This window comes from Tachyglossus aculeatus, chromosome 2 (assembly GCF_015852505.1).
Source record: "Tachyglossus aculeatus isolate mTacAcu1 chromosome 2, mTacAcu1.pri, whole genome shotgun sequence".
Taxonomy (NCBI): domain Eukaryota; kingdom Metazoa; phylum Chordata; class Mammalia; order Monotremata; family Tachyglossidae; genus Tachyglossus; species Tachyglossus aculeatus.
Genome location: NC_052067.1, coordinates 101,210,500 through 101,226,084, shown reverse-complemented (window position 1 = coordinate 101,226,084; position 15,585 = coordinate 101,210,500). Strand labels below are relative to the sequence as shown.

The window sequence follows — 15,585 nt, the reverse complement described above, 5'->3', positions numbered from 1 at the left end:
GTGCCACCATTCAGAACCAAAGGGTGGGTAATGTGGCCCCAGAGGTTGCGGGAACAGGTTTAATTCCAGGTGCCATCTTCATCATTATGGGAGATGCAACTGTTCCCTTCACCCGGGAGGACTGGAAACTTTTGGGAACGTCCTATCCCTTGGTAAGGACTCTTTCCCTCGGGGATCCTTCGGTTCCTCCCATGTAGGGCTTCGGGAATATTAGTGGAGGCTCAGTTTAAGCTCACTGTGTAGGCAGGGAATGTGTCTGTTCATTGTTTTATTGTACTCTCCGAAGTGTTTAGTACAGTGCTTTGTAAATAGTAGGCGCTCAATATATATGACTGAATGAATGAGTGAAGGATAGGGTTGGGTCTCCTTAGTATGAGTCTCCTCAGGTTGTCTGATAACTCCTTTCTCCTTAAGAAGTTTCTGACACAGAAACTTCTTATCTTGACTATGAGGTAGGGTTACTATTGAAGGCCCATCTTCCTCTGGCACTGACAGCATCAGAGCATTTGGCAATGACCTCACACTAGGGATATCAGCTGCTTAGGAGGATATTTGGTCCTAGTGGACTGTGGATCGGTTCTGTTAAGTACATGAGGCCTGAAAGGATTACTCCATTGGCCTGTTTTTAATGGTAAAGTGCTTATTATGTATCAGACAGTATTCTAAGTGCTGGTGTAGGGCACTTAGTTGGACACAGTCCCTGTCCTCCATGGGACTCACAGTCTAGGAGGGAAGAACAGAACTGAGGCCTAAGGTCATACAACAATCGGCAAACCTGGGTTTAGAACCCAGGTCCTCTGACTCTAAGGCCCGTGCTCTCTTTACTAGGCCATGCTGCTTCTCAAGTCTTTAAAATCTTTTTAAAGTCTTACTGCATGCCTCGGCCACCAGTTTTATTGTTATGACTGATCGACTTAGGCCGCCCATCAGCTAGAGTTTTGCCTGCCCAGTCTTCTCTACGTCCTGAACTATGTTTGGTCTTTATTTGGTCAGTTGGCGAAATAGGACCTGAAAATGAGTTCTCGTTGAAGCAGTCAACCCGAAGAGGTGGAGTCATACAGGACTCCAAAGGGATATTTCCCCGATGTTAACACCTCTAAAGAAAAGGCTTGCTTTACAAGGGAAGAGGGCAAACCCCACTTGGGAGGGATTGTGGACACCCCCATTCCAGAGAATGCTTCAGGCAAGTGAACCTTGCATCTTGCAAAAAGAACGCTATATCCAGGTCACATCTGGGATAAGGTCTGATCCGCACAGGAGAGTTCCCATAGTGGAGAGACCTCCAGGGGCTGGTGAACACAGTTCAGGACTCGATGGGAGAGGGATGCTTTGAGGGCAATGACTGCGCTTAGACATTGGCGAGTTCATTTGGGTGAGAAACCCTGTAAATTGGAGAAAACCTTCACAGCTCAGGCCTCATTCACCATCAGCAAATTCACCCTGGAGAGAAACCTTACTAGGTTTAGCAGATATGGGAAAACCTTTGGTTGGTGTTCAGCCTGTCAGATGTCAGCGCTTTCGCACTGGTGAAAAACCCTTTGAGTGTGGGAAAACTTTTAGTCGGAGCTTGGGTCGTCTTAAATATCAGAGAAACCACCACACCGGAGAAAAACCATACGGATGTAAGGTGTGTGGAAAAAGCTTTCAGCAGCATTAAGATCTTTTTTGTTCAACAGCAGCAACGAATGTAATAGGTGTGGGAAGGCCAATCTTGGCGACCCTCTGAAAAGCCCCACTGGAGAGAGGCCCCGAGTGTATTACGTGTGGGAAGCGCACACCTCAACAATTCAGAATTCACACTGGAGAGAAGCCGTGAGAATGCAGTCATGGTAAGTTTTTCGCCAGAGTGTTTCTCTTCGAGAATTCACAAGGCATAGTGACTGTTGTGAAATATAACCGAGAGTTTTTAGAGCTGCAGCCTCATCAGGGAGTCTGGAAGGGTGATGCTAGTAAGAGTGCCTTGTTTTTGCTCACCAAGAGATCTAACTTCAGTGGGGAAGGGAATCCTGCAGAGGAAATGACCAGATCTTTTCATAATTGTGGTATTTCAGTGGGCTAAGCACAGCACTAAGCGCTAGGGTAGATAAAGTATATGCAGATTGGACTGTCCCTTTTCCCTCAAGTTTAATAATAATTGTGGTATCTGTTAAGTGCTTACTCTATGCCAAGCACTGTACTGAGTACTGGGGTAGGCTTTTAGTCGGAGCCCGGATTATCTGACAAGACAATCAGGTCCCATGTGGGATTTGGTCTAAGGGGGGAGGAAAACAGGTGTTGAATTTCCATTGTGCAGAGGAGGGAACTGAGGCCCAGTGAAGTGAAGCCCGAGATCATGCAGCAACAGAAGGGGCAGGGCCGGGAGAGCAACAGGCTGAAGACCCGAAGCTCTGGAGCTACACTCAGAGGTGTTTGACTATGATGCATTAGTCAGGGGGTGAAGTGGGGGAGAAGGGTTTTGTGCAACTGAGAGAGAGCCCAGCCCTTTGGTCTGAGTTAGCAAGAGCTGCTTCTGCTTTATTCAGATAGTAGTAAGTGAAGGGCCAAGAAACAAACATGGTTCCTCCAAGAGTTCCATTGCAACTGGCCTTGCCTGTAATTTTAAGAGCACAGTGAGGTCCAGAGATTTATTTGCAGGACTCTAAACTCACTTGAAATCCCCTTTTCCTGTTGTGTTCCAGAGAAAGTACAACCCCACCAGATCAGGCTGGATTTCCCAACATGCAAATAATCAACTGCCATTCAACTCCTGCATTTGAATGACTACATTTTTAATGAGCTCCACTCCCATTTCCCTGTATTTGTGGCCAGAACTAAGATCTGTTAGTTGAAAATCAGGTAAGTAAGAGTCCTGAACTGAATTAGGAAATTGACTTTCTGAACTTTCAGGCCTACGTTAAGCCTCTTCTGAGGCAAAACAATCTGTCTTAATTGGGCCATGCCATCTGCCTTCAAAATATTCACCAACAGTCCCCAATTTATCGCTATCAATCAATAGCAGGCAATGGCACAAGCACCTACTTTTAATGCAGATTTTCAGCTTAACAAAATTGCCTTCGTTTTATTTCTGCTGACTGTTCCTTTTAGGTCTGCTGCACCTATTTTGTAATTCAGAAAATTCCTCCCACTGCAGATGCTTGCTCAAGTTTTCAGTCAGAGGCAATAGGTAAGCATCAGTTCGAATACTATTAGCCCTTATCTTTGCGCCAAACAAAAATCCATCTTTGTATTTTTTTAATGGAATTTAAGTGCTTACTCGGTGGCAGCGTGGGTCAGTGGAAAGAGCCTGGGCTTGAGTCAGGGGTCATGGGTTCTAATCCCGGCTCTGCCACTTGTGTGCTGTGTGACCTTGGGCAACTCACAACTTCTCTGGGCCTGTTACCTCATCTGTAAAATGGGGATTAAGACTGAGCCCCATGTGGTACAACCTGATTACCTTGTATCCCCCCCAGTGCTTAGAACAGTGCTTGGCATAGTAAGTGCTTCACAAAAACCACCATCATCATTATTATTACTAATCAGGTTGGACACAGTCCCTGTCCCACTTGGGGCTCACAATCTTAATCCCCATTTTACAGATGGGGAAACTGAGGCACAGAGAAGTGAAGTGACTTGCCCAAGGTCACACAGCAGACAAGTGGTGGAGCCAGTAATAAAACCTAGGTCCTTCTGACCCCCAGGCTCGGGCTCTGTCCACTATGCCACGCTGCTTCTCAGTGTGGGATACAGTTTTTAGCAAATGGGGTAGGAAGAAAAATACCAAACTGCCATGGCCAAAAAGGCAGTCAGACCATAGAATTCTCAGATACACTGCTGGCCTCCCTTCATCACAGCACACTTTAGCCTATGGTACAAATAGACAGAAGACAACCCCCAAGTGCAGTTTTATTTTTTTTAATAAAGATAATTACAAAAGAGGTAAAATCAGCTCAGAAAGGCAAATTACTTATTAGATCCTTTTTTAGACATAACGTAACTCATCCATTTTAAATACTATCACGTAGAGCGTGGTGGAGAAAGGACTTTCGACTTCATAATTAGAAACTCACGATACAACTTGCCAAGAAACAAAAAAAAAAAAAGCCGTTTTAAAAATAAATACGGTCCATGCCAAGTAGTACAAAATGAAAAGTCAGCAGTCTCTCAGAAAGACAACTGTCATCTTCCCCCAGTATTTTCCCACTTGAGTACTGTGTCCTGTAATTGGTGTGAGGCTCTCATTAATTTAAGGATTGCTGAGCTGTTCCGATTTGGCTCTGTTCAAAAGGTAAAATATCCATTTAAACTAACTAGGTCACACGGTTTTGGTGTGCCCTGACCCACGCCTCCCCCCCACCCCTCCTCCCTCCCACAAGTCCCCCCCACAACCCCTTCCCCTCCTTTATTTTGAAGCCTGACCCTTCCCCCTGACTCTTCTCAGGTCCAGCGTTCACACCCCAGGACTCCCTGCCATATCCCTCCTACCTCTACTCCAAGGGCAGGCAGAGATCTCGGGTTGATCCCAGAGGGCAGGGATCTGACCTAAATGACTACACTGTTTACAGACTGAAAACTATAGATCTTTTGGCTGGGTTTTGCAGAACTGAACTCTAGCATGAATTTTCATTTTTTCCACACTCCCTTTGTCTTAGCCACTCTTCCCCCTGTGCCTAGTTTTGGAATTTTTTTTTTTTTTTTAAGCACCAGGGATCTTTTAGCCTCAATCAAGAGAGTTAGTTAACCAAACATTTGGTTTACCCTTTGGTGTCTGTCTTTTCACCACTGCTATCCTTGGATTTGTCTTCCTCCTTAACATCTGAAAACAAACGAGAAAGGGTAAGTCAAGCTTGACATACTTTGAAAACTAACTTCAAAAGTCCAGGAGATAGAACTAGTTGCCATTCAGGTCCCAAAATAGGACAGAAAAAAAAAAAAAATGACAATAATATTTTAAATAGGAAAATCTATTTTTAACGTTTATAGAAACCATTACTCCCACACTTCTCATGCATTAATATGAATATACAAACCTTTCCATATAATGAGATCACTTTAATGACAATTTGTTTTGTCAGGGCATAAAATCCTGCTTTTTGCTGTTTAATAATAATGGCATTTAAGCGCTTACTATGTGCAAAGCACTGTTCTAAGTGCTGAGGGGATAAAAGGTTATCAGGTTGTCCCACCTGGGGCTCACAGTTTTAATCCCCATTTTACAGATGAGGGAAGTGAGGCCTAGAGAAGTGACTTGCCCAAAGTCACAGAGCTGACAAGTGGCGGAGCCAGGATTAGAACCCATGACCCCTGGCTCCCAAGCCCGGGTTCTGCCCACTGAACCATGCTGTTTCTGGAATGTAAGGATGTTGAATCAATCAATCAATCGTATTTATTGAGCGCTTACTGTGTGCAGAGCACTGTACTAAGCGCTTGGGAAGTCCAAGTTGGCAACATATAGAGACAGTCCCTACCCAACAGTGGGCTCACAGTCTAAAAATGAATGCATCCACAAACTCTACAGTGTGTTCTACCAGGCGCTTGGTATAGTGGTCTGTACCCAGTAAGCGCTCAATAAATACATTTCATTTCTGCAGTAGCTGCCTGACAACAAATCATTAAAAATGAAACCTAGTCAAAGAGCAACATGAACAGTCTATCAGCAATACCAATGAAAGTTAAACTACACTGTAATGTTGCTGTGGGTAGGGAATGGTAGGGAATTCTCGTCCAGGTGCTTAATCAAATACAGTTAATCAATCAAAAAAATCAATTATTTCAAAACTCTAGGTAAGACTGATGAATGGGAACAGGAAGAAATATTCTTAAGATCTTGAAAGTAGCAAAATGGGAAAAATGGTTTCCAAATCTGCTACCGCAATAACCTGTGTGGGTTTTTTGTTTTAGTATTTCAAGATGCTCATAAAAATGAAGAGGTTTGAATCCTTCACATTTGTCTTTTGACAGTCCATTTTCCAAAGTTGGACTTGGAGGGATCTTTCTCTTGGAGGCAGAATGAGAGCTTTACTGAGCGACATTAATTTTTCCATTTTCAAACATCTCCTAACCTGCTTTCTTGTCCTCTGTTTCTTTCTTGTCTTCTTCTATTCTGGCTTTCTTTGCTCCTTTCTTGTGATCAGCCACATTCCGACGCCCTCCTTCCCCTTCATCCTCGGAGTCGGAGAATTCTTCATCACAAGCTATCCGTTTGTCAGATGCCCTAACTGAAATATAAAGGTCAATATCCATTAGCCAACAGCATTACAGCAGATTAGTTTTGGGACAAAAGTTAGACATTTATACAGTTACTTAATATGCTATTGCCACTTGTTCAGCAGTTAGATTTTTAGTTCTGGAATGAAGGACAGAACTCGCGAATTACTTTTTTTTTTTTAATGGTATTCGGTAAGTTCTTACTAGGAGCCAGGTACGGCCCTAGGTACTGGGGTAGGTACAAACTAATCAGGTTGGATGAAGTGCATAGTCCACATGGGGCTGACGTCTTAATCCCCACTGAAAAGATGCAGTAACTAGCACAGAGAGTTTAAGGTACTTGCTCATGGTCACACAGCAGACCAAGTGATGGGGCTGGGGTTAGACCCCGGGTCTGTGATCTTTCCACTACACCAACCTGCTTCTCAACATGAATTTAAGAAAACTTAAGCTAGTTTCAAGAAGGAAATGTAAGAATACCTGCCTGGAAAGTACTCCTTATAACTATTAATCCTTGCTGGTGTTTGCAAATGCGCAAATGTTGCTTAGTGAAGGAGCTGTAAAGAACCTTTCCTGGACCGGTATCAGACTCCAGGCCCAATCCAAAACTGCTCTAGATTCAAGTCTTTACAGAGTAGGGAGAAAGAACATTCCCCAGAGGAACGAAAAAAAAGACCAAACCTTTCAAATATCACATAATCCACTCAATTTTGCCAGAAGACATGTAGAACGCAGCAGCAGAATTAGGGAAGGTTCTTTTGACAACTATCTGGCTACAGCTCTGTTGTTAAGTCACAGGATTGTATTAGCTTTCTCAACACGACAGAACACTCAAAGCTCTCAAAGACCATTCAAACTACTTTAAGAATATTCAATAGGAAAAACAATGCACCCCTTATATTCAACGTAAGGGTTCACATTTTGGAGTCTTAAAAAAATCCTCCCCCCTCAAGTCCTTGTTTTCTGGAAAACATAAAAAATATTTTTCACAATTCTTTGAAGATATTTTTTAAAATCCCAAGATTTCAGCACTTTCCCCCACCAAAAAAGTTTGCCAGCCAGAACTGTGAAACGCTGAATTCAAGAAGGTGAGTAAAAAGGAGGGTGTTTTAAGTGTGCTGCTCTTTCAGAACGCTCCCTTACTGGAAATTCTCTTGTCTGGATCTTCTCCATCTTCATCTCCACTGTCTTCGTGGACTGCATCCTCAGGAATAGCTTGCATCTGCACCCCGGGGGCATGAGGCAACATACGCAGGTTCTCAAACAAACGCTGTCTGTGTTGAACAGAGGGCAGGGGGAAGAAAAGAAATCAACCTGGATGTTTTTAGAAAACTTTTAAAGCTCACCTAATATCATTCAGGTTCACCTTAAAGCTGCTCTTTTAGTAAAAGAGGGATTTTCTTCAGTTTTCAAACCGACTGAACCTACAAGGCACTCGTAAAGGGCTGTTCTATAAATTAGAATAAACCACAGCGACCCTTCGTGAATCTCACTTTGCACATATTTTATCCTTTTCTCTATCTATGCTTGGGTTCAGTGGAAAAGGAAGCTAGATGCAGGCATATTCAGTAATTGACCCCCATAACACCAAGCTACCCTACAAGGAATGGTAGGTGCCAAGCTGACTGACTTTAAATAGGGCAATAATGCCATCCCTCCAAAAAAATATCAATCAACCTAAATGATTACACAAACCAACCTTATAATCATTACTTACTTGATCTTCTCCATATATTCTGGGGTGTTCTGGTTTGTCATATTTGAGGGACTAATATGCAGCTTGAAGTCAGGTCCAAAATACTCGAAGTAATCATTATATGGCAACTCTACAAAAAACACACACACCAAAAAGAAAATTGGTTACAGACTGGGAATTTGTGCCAACTTTCAGGAGGAGATCGACTTAATAATGATGGTATTTGTTAAGCACGGGGGTAAGCACAAGGTAATCAGGTTGTCCCATGTGGGGCTCACAGTCCTCACCCCATTTTACAGATGAGGTAAGTGAGGCACCGAGAAGTGAAGTGACTTGCACAAAGTCACACAGCAGACAAGTGGCAGACAATGGACTTCCCCACACTGGCCTCAAAACTTGTGGAAAGTGCATGTAAGCAATCAAGACCAAGAGTGGAAAAAAAATAAATGCTTAAATCAGAGGAAAAGTAATTCTGACAAAGGATTAAGCACTACCATTAGCCCCATAGCCTAGTAGATAGAGCACGGGCCTGGGAATCAGAAGGACCTGGGTTCTAATCTGTTTCGCCACTTGTCTGTTGTGTGACAACTTCTCTATACCTCAGCTACCCCATCTGTAAAATGGGGATTATGACTGTGAGCCCCATGTGGGACAAGGACTGATTAGCTAGCATCTTCCCCAGGGCTTACAACACTGCTTGACATAGATTTAGGAACTTAACAAATGCCATCATTGTTATTATTTTATCTGTAATTTATTCATATACATTAATGTCTGTCTCCCGCTCCGAATGGTAAGGTCCTTGGGGCAGGAAAGGAGTCTGCCAACTCTGCTGAACTGTACTCTCCCATCAACTTAGTACAGTGGTCTGCACACCAAGTGTTCAATAAATACGACTGATTGGAAGAAACATTCAAATTAAGAATATGAAACATTATTACTAAGACTGGAGAATTCTTAAACCCCAGCTATACATGAGGGTATTTTTTCTGCAGTTTCTGAAGTTTGTTCTCTCCACTTGAAGAAGCTGCCCTTTTTCATGCCTCTAAGTTTTCACTCCTTTCCAGGAAACAAAATCCCCCTATTTTCCTCCTGTCAGGAGGAATTCTGGGACGGACAACCTAAATCCTTGCACTCCTCCCTCCAGAGGAAAGTTAAAAAGCTCTGTGGACAACAAGATGCTCCAAACCCCCTATTCTTACATCCACGTAGCTATCAAATCTAGAAAATAAGCTCCTTGTGGGCAGGTAATGTGTCTATTTTTAGACTGTGAGCCCACTGTTGGGTAGGGACTGTCTCTATATGTTGCCTACTTGTACTTCCCAAGCGCTTAGTACAGTGCTCTGCACACAGTAAGCACTCAATAAATACAATTGATTGATTGATTGATTCTTATACTGTACTCTCCCAACCACTTCGTACAGTGCTTTGCACACAGTAAATGTTCAATAATATTTAATAATGAATTCTCTCCTTCTTTGGTGTATTTAAGAGGAATTCTAATTTTGACCTTCTTGATTATTAACATTTGAGGTAATACTTACCATTAGGAATTTCACAATCTAAGGCAACAGCAGTTTCATATGTCCAGCATCTAGCAACATTGCGGATTGTATAGCCACCTCCTCCAAGCATCAGCAGAGGTAAGTTGAAGGTCTTTACAACTTCCACACATTTTGCATGGCCTGCCACAAAGAAATTAAACATCAAGTTAAATGTCAAGATTAGCACATATTATGTTTTCAAAATCAAACACACCGAACAAATGTATAAAAATACGACTTCTTTCTCTAAAAGATTCAAAAATGTTTTAAATGAAGCGTGAACATAATTAGCTAGCACATTTTCATCTCCAAATTCTTTACCAAATACTTTGCACTACCATTTGATTTTTTTTTGTGTATTCAGGTCACTTGTTGAAAAAATTAAACATGAAAAAAACATGAAAAAAAAAATGTTTTGTTTTCTTTACAGAATACAAGTGCCCCCTCTCCCTTAATTAATGGACCAGGTCTGTTTTCCTATTTAGTCAATTCAAGTGAATGGGCATCACTCAAGAATGAATTACCTTGAGTAATTCTGAATTCTGGACATGATATTATGGTAAGCAAAACTGGGGAATGTAAACTATCACGCCAAATTAATTCCCAATATATACCACTGCCTGAAATTTCAATTCTTTCATTTTGGGAGGAAAAGAATGGAACAGAAAAGCTAGATCCAAAAGATAAAACCAAAGAAAGAATCCTAGGGCACATAATTAAGGCGTCCACATTGCCCAGGTAAAAACCACGAAAGGGCAGAAAACATTCTTCTTCCACATCACCTCAGAATTCCAAAAACTTCAATTAAATTGCTCTTCTACATTTACCTTTGACAGTTAGATTGAAACATCCAAGCCTGTCGCCCGACAATGAATCTGCTCCACACTGCAATACTACAGCACTAGGCTGATACATCTCCATCACTTTTGATATTATCTACACAGAAGAAAGGAAGACCGAGTATTAATCACCATGTAAAAATAAACACTTAAATTAGATGAAAAAAACATAGCTTGTAAACACACTCACTGGTTTGAATATCTGTCCATAAGACTCATCATCTATACCATCTCTCATCGGAAAGTTGACGGCATAGTACTTTCCTTTTCCCGCACCAATATCCTAAAGATATAAAGTTAAATATGCATTAGCTCATCCTGGTCCACAATAAATATTAGTTAACATACCTACGCAGCTTCAATTTGAAAGATGACATTACTGATGATAAGATCCCACCAATGCACATGAGAGTGACTGATAAGTCCGTTAATAATAACTGAGGTATTTGTTAAACACTTTACTAAGACTGTGAGCTCCATGTGGGACATGGACTGTGTCCACCTGGATTAACTTGTACAGTACCAGGGCAAATAGTAAGTGCATAAAGCACAGTAAGGACATATAGTGGACATTTTTTTATGGACAGAATGTCATACAGAATTTCAGTAATACGATCGTGGGTTTAAGAACATCAAAAATTCACTATCAATATCCTTTTGTTGAAGACATGGCACCATCTTGTGGCCACATAGAAGAATCACACCTACTCAGATTTGGAAGGGAAAATTATTTCTGACCCTGTATGCTGAATTTAGCCAACCAAAAATCAGCCTATAGATTGGAAAACAAAAAAAAAATGAGACTTGAATCGGATAGCAAATGCTTCCAAATCAGGAGGCGAGAAATCTGGCAGATTTTTTTTAGCTTAAATGTGTCCCCATAGCTCCGAAGTCTACCAAGAAGGGTAAAAAAACCCCTTATTTTCAGCCCATCACTCACAAAAATCTCCATATGCTAGAAATGAGCCAATTAGCAGCATTGCCTTATTCCCCCCTCCCCTTAAAGAAAAAAACTAGACTAAAAGAACATATGCCCTGAAGAATAATTCATAGTCCTACTTCCCACACACTTCCACAACTGATACCTTATGCTAAACTGCCACAGAAGCAGGGTTCTGTACTAGTAGTAATAGTAATGGTATTTATCGAGCTTGATGGAATTCTGAGGCTCCACAATTTCACATGACACTAACTCTTCCCAGTGGTCGAATGCTATATTTATGGGGATAGACTATAGGGAGACCTCATAAAACGGAGGACAAAATAATCCAAAGAACTAACATAGGACTACAGGCTCTGAGCAACTATGATCAACTCAGAAATGACATGTGGAGTCACAGTGACTTTCTTCAAATCACTGGTGGCAACTGTGGGCAACCAAAAAGGCCCACAAGATCCAGGGTATTATCAGGAAGGGCACAAAAAGATTTCCCCGGATACAGAACCATGGACCCCTATGCCTGGAATGCCGTGTGCAATTCTGGCCCATTTTAGGAAGGGTGGTGAAAGACGACTCTGTGCCTCAGTTACCTCATCCATAAAATGGAGATTAAGATTAAGCAAGAAAGCAGATCCAAACTGTGCAATGATAATATTTGACAGAAAAACTGTCAATTTGGTAGTTTCCTTGGTCAATTCAGCAAACAAGCAACCAACAAAGGAAAAGGGCCCAAAATACTCGTCCTATATATAAAATACATACAAAATACAACTACAACATGGCACTTTATACAGCTGTGCTGGTATCATATTCCTTAATAACAAGCAGGCTATACAAGCAAGACCATCTGGTAAAATAACGAATACAGCTAGCCTGACAAAATTGTAAACTAATCAATTATCTGAACAATAAAAAAATAAACATAAGTCAATCTGAACTTCCTCAAACGTATACTTAATTTGTTGTCTTACCCTTAAGTCTCCGGTACCAGGGAAGTATTCACCATACTTATGGAATGATACTGTCATAACCCTATCTGTTGTATAAAATGCTTCTTCAACACCATCCCCATGATGGATGTCGATATCAATGTATAACACTCTTTGATGGTATCTGGAAAATAAAAATATACTTTTTTGGAAAAACAAAAAAAGAAAACCAAAAAACCCCAGCAAAATCCATCTGGTAACAACTTTCCAGAAAAAACAGAATGACAAATTAAATAAAGTGTCCAATGTTATATCTGGCTGATGACACTGGTCAACTGTTATTTTTTCGCACATGCTGTCTTCTAATTAAACCCCTGGAGAATTCAAATTCTATCCCATCCCAAACACAAACCAGAAGTCGACTTATCTGCTGACTTATCTGCTGTCTGAAAACAGCACGGAATTGCAGAGTAGTAGAAAAAACTTGTCTAAATCTGGCTCCAATCTCTGCCCTTCATCCCGATTCTGTGAAGTTTTAGGGTAGAGCACAGAATCCCCGCTCCCTAGGGGCAAAGGAGGTTGTCATGGCTGCTGCTAAATCCAGAATATTAGCTTCACGCAGCTAAGACTTGGGGATTAAGAAGTCTTGCATCAATTTTCAAGAAGCCTGGTGAACCTTAATAAACGACTGAAGAGGACCCTGACAGGGAATGGAGTTCAAGATGGGCAAAGATTTTCGGCAGGATTAAGCCCACTTCATATGGATTTATGAAGAACAGGCTATTGCCTAAATTGAGCATGTTTTTCAGTAAAGCTGAAGAACCTCCACCAGTTGGCAGAGCAAGCCTCAACTTCTAGAGCCTCCTGCAGAGACTAGGAATCATTATAACTCCTTATTTAATGTTGCAATGGTATGCTCTGAATTACTTTAGTAGACAATACTTTAGTGATGTTTAATGCAGGTAATGGAATTTCATATTTTTTTCTTCAGAAGTCCTGGAATCAGTTCCAATTTAGAACATGTAAGTCTGTAGAAAAAAAACGTAGCACTGACATTCAGTCACTAATGTGACTACCCACATTTTTGAGGAACAGATTACGATGGAATAATGGGGTTTGCCTGACCTGGGATGGCTTTTCACTGCACAATCCCACGAGTACAATCCTCTTCAAGCCCTCTTTCCTCAAGAGCCTAGAGCTAATGTCTTTACACAAATGTTCTTAGTGAGTCAAAGTATATTTGTTCCCTGGCTCTCTTCCTTTTTCTTCCTTCACCCTATCTTTCGCAAAAATCTCAGATGTTTTATTTTTGAAGTTCTGCTCTTCAGTGCTGATTTAAATCTATTCGGAGAAACTCAAGAAGATAATGAACTCATGAAGAAATATGCACCATTAATTTTTATTGCTGGTGTAGATGTACACTTTGTTTACTTTGAGCATTTCAACTGAAAATATAAGCTCAAATATAATCTTTACAGCATCACCATAAAGTCCCAAAGTGAACTTACTTCAGTAATTCCAGGATGGCAAGCACAATATCATTCACGTAACAGAAACCTGATGCCTCCGACTTCTTAGCATGATGGAGACCTCCAGCCCAGTTAACAGCCATGTCAGTCTGCTGACGGTTTAATTTCACCGCCCCAGCTGTGAAGCAGAAAGGAAATAATTAATTGGCCGTTCCAAGGGAATAGAGAAATGTAAGCCTAGTACAAGACTGTACTTGCACACTCCTTGATCTTATAGGATTTCCAGGTTCTCCTAACAAGTCTGAAGGGTAAACATGGAAAGTGAATTCTAGTCCACAGCTAGTCAAATCACAGGAGAAGAATAACACGAAGAGGTGAAACCTGCATGTGGTATGGGTATACTCGGAGGAGAGCAAGAGGCAAAGTGTAGAGCAGCAGAGATTCCCTGAGTAAGGAAGTCCCCGGCTGGATTGGTAAGCATGGAGTTTGAAGAACAAAGCTACCTGCTGCTCCGGGGCAGCCATGCCTCAAAATCGCTCCCTCCTTGGATGAAGCCCAGATCAGTGTTGGAAACCAGAACCACCTAGGCTCAATCCTTAGAGGACGCACCTATGGACCAGAAATCCCAGAGTGATCGGTAGTTCTGCTCTTGAGCCTCCCTCCCCACTAACCTGCCCCGGTCTGCTTGCATCGACTCTAAAGAAAACCATGAGATCATTGAGGAGGGAGGCAAAATGAGTTCAAAGCCGTCTCCTCAAGGAGGTTTTCCACCTCTTAGTCCCACCTTCCCATCACATCATTTTACCTGCCACCGTTACATCTGCCTAGCTTCCCCACTAGATTGCGGTCTCCTAGAGAGTAGGAATCAGGCCTTCTACTGTATGCATCCACGCACCCAGTAAAGTGCTCTGCTCACAGTAGGTAGTAGGTACTTAATACACACTAATCAGTGAATAAACTCCAGTTTAAAAACAAATAAGCACACTTCTGTATATGATGAGGTCAGGGCTTACCTACAGACCCTCCGGTTGACAACTGGCAGAATTCGAACAGCCCATCAAACACAGGACAATCTTCTCCAACGTTGACTGGAAGGAATACAATAATGCTCATTTAAAATCTAGTCCTAAAATACCTACAGCCATTTTTTTTAACCGATGCCACAAAAAAGGATGGCTACCCACTCATGTATACTTGGCAGATAGTGTACTCTCCCTCCTCAAGAAACGGCGAGCAGGCTTTTGACAATTCAGTGAAACTCTGGATTATGTGAATGAATACTAGAAGTGTCAAGTGAGTACATTTTTTAAACTGCATGTCCAAATGAGGCTCAGCTCCTGGATTCATTCATTCATTCAATTGTACTGTGTGCAGAGCACTGTTCTAAGTGCTTGAAAAGTACAATTCGGCAACAGGTAGAGACAATCCCTACCCAACAACGGGTTCACAGTCTAGAAGGGGGAGACAGACAACAAAACAAGTGGACAGGCATCTATATAATCAAAATAGATAAATACAATTATAGATATATACATATATACACAACATTAATAAAATGGAATAATAGGAATAGAAAATAGGAAGTGAGGTCTCAGTAGGGCTTTGAGGGGAGGAAGAGAGCGAGTTTGGCGGATGTGCAGAGGGAGGGCATTCCAGGCCAGAGGTAGGACATGGGCCAGGGGTCGATGGTGGGACAGGCGAGACTGAGGTACAGTGAGGAGGTTAGCGGCAGAGGAGCAGAGTGTGCGGGCTGGGTTGTAGAAGGAGGGAAGGGAGGTGAGTTAGGAGGGGGCAAGGTGACGGAGAGCTTTGAAGCTGAGAGTGAGGAGTTTTTGCTTCATGCAAAAGTTGACAAGCAGCCACTGGAGATTTTTGAGGAGGGAGGTGACATGTCCAGAGCGTTTCTGTACAAGGATAATCCAGGCAGCAGAGTGAAGTGCAGACTGAAGCAGGGAGAGACAGGAGGATGGAAGATCAGAAAGGAG

The 15,585-nt window shown here is 41.9% G+C and overlaps 1 protein-coding gene across 2 annotated transcripts in view; it reads right to left on the bottom strand.

Moving 5' to 3' along the window:
- Nucleotides 1–3,871: 3,871 nt before the first annotated feature.
- Nucleotides 3,872–15,585, bottom strand: part of HDAC2 (histone deacetylase 2) — a 30,066-nt gene continuing 18,352 nt past the window's right edge. The window contains exons 4-14 of one of the 2 annotated variants that reach the window (XM_038766853.1): nucleotides 14,614–14,688; nucleotides 13,640–13,778; nucleotides 12,174–12,315; nucleotides 10,453–10,545; nucleotides 10,251–10,359; nucleotides 9,424–9,564; nucleotides 7,901–8,009; nucleotides 7,327–7,457; nucleotides 6,039–6,194; nucleotides 4,735–4,792; nucleotides 3,872–4,053 (exon numbers count right to left, since the gene is read on the bottom strand). In XM_038766853.1, coding sequence (XP_038622781.1) covers nucleotides 4,035–4,053; nucleotides 4,735–4,792; nucleotides 6,039–6,194; nucleotides 7,327–7,457; nucleotides 7,901–8,009; nucleotides 9,424–9,564; nucleotides 10,251–10,359; nucleotides 10,453–10,545; nucleotides 12,174–12,315; nucleotides 13,640–13,778; nucleotides 14,614–14,688 — 1,172 coding nt within the window. In that variant the 3' untranslated portion in view covers nucleotides 3,872–4,034. Of the gene's footprint in view, nucleotides 4,054–4,105; nucleotides 4,254–4,734; nucleotides 4,793–6,038; nucleotides 6,195–7,326; nucleotides 7,458–7,900; nucleotides 8,010–9,423; nucleotides 9,565–10,250; nucleotides 10,360–10,452; nucleotides 10,546–12,173; nucleotides 12,316–13,639; nucleotides 13,779–14,613; nucleotides 14,689–15,585 lie in introns of those variants that run through there. The other variant, XM_038766845.1, reaches the window with a different exon arrangement.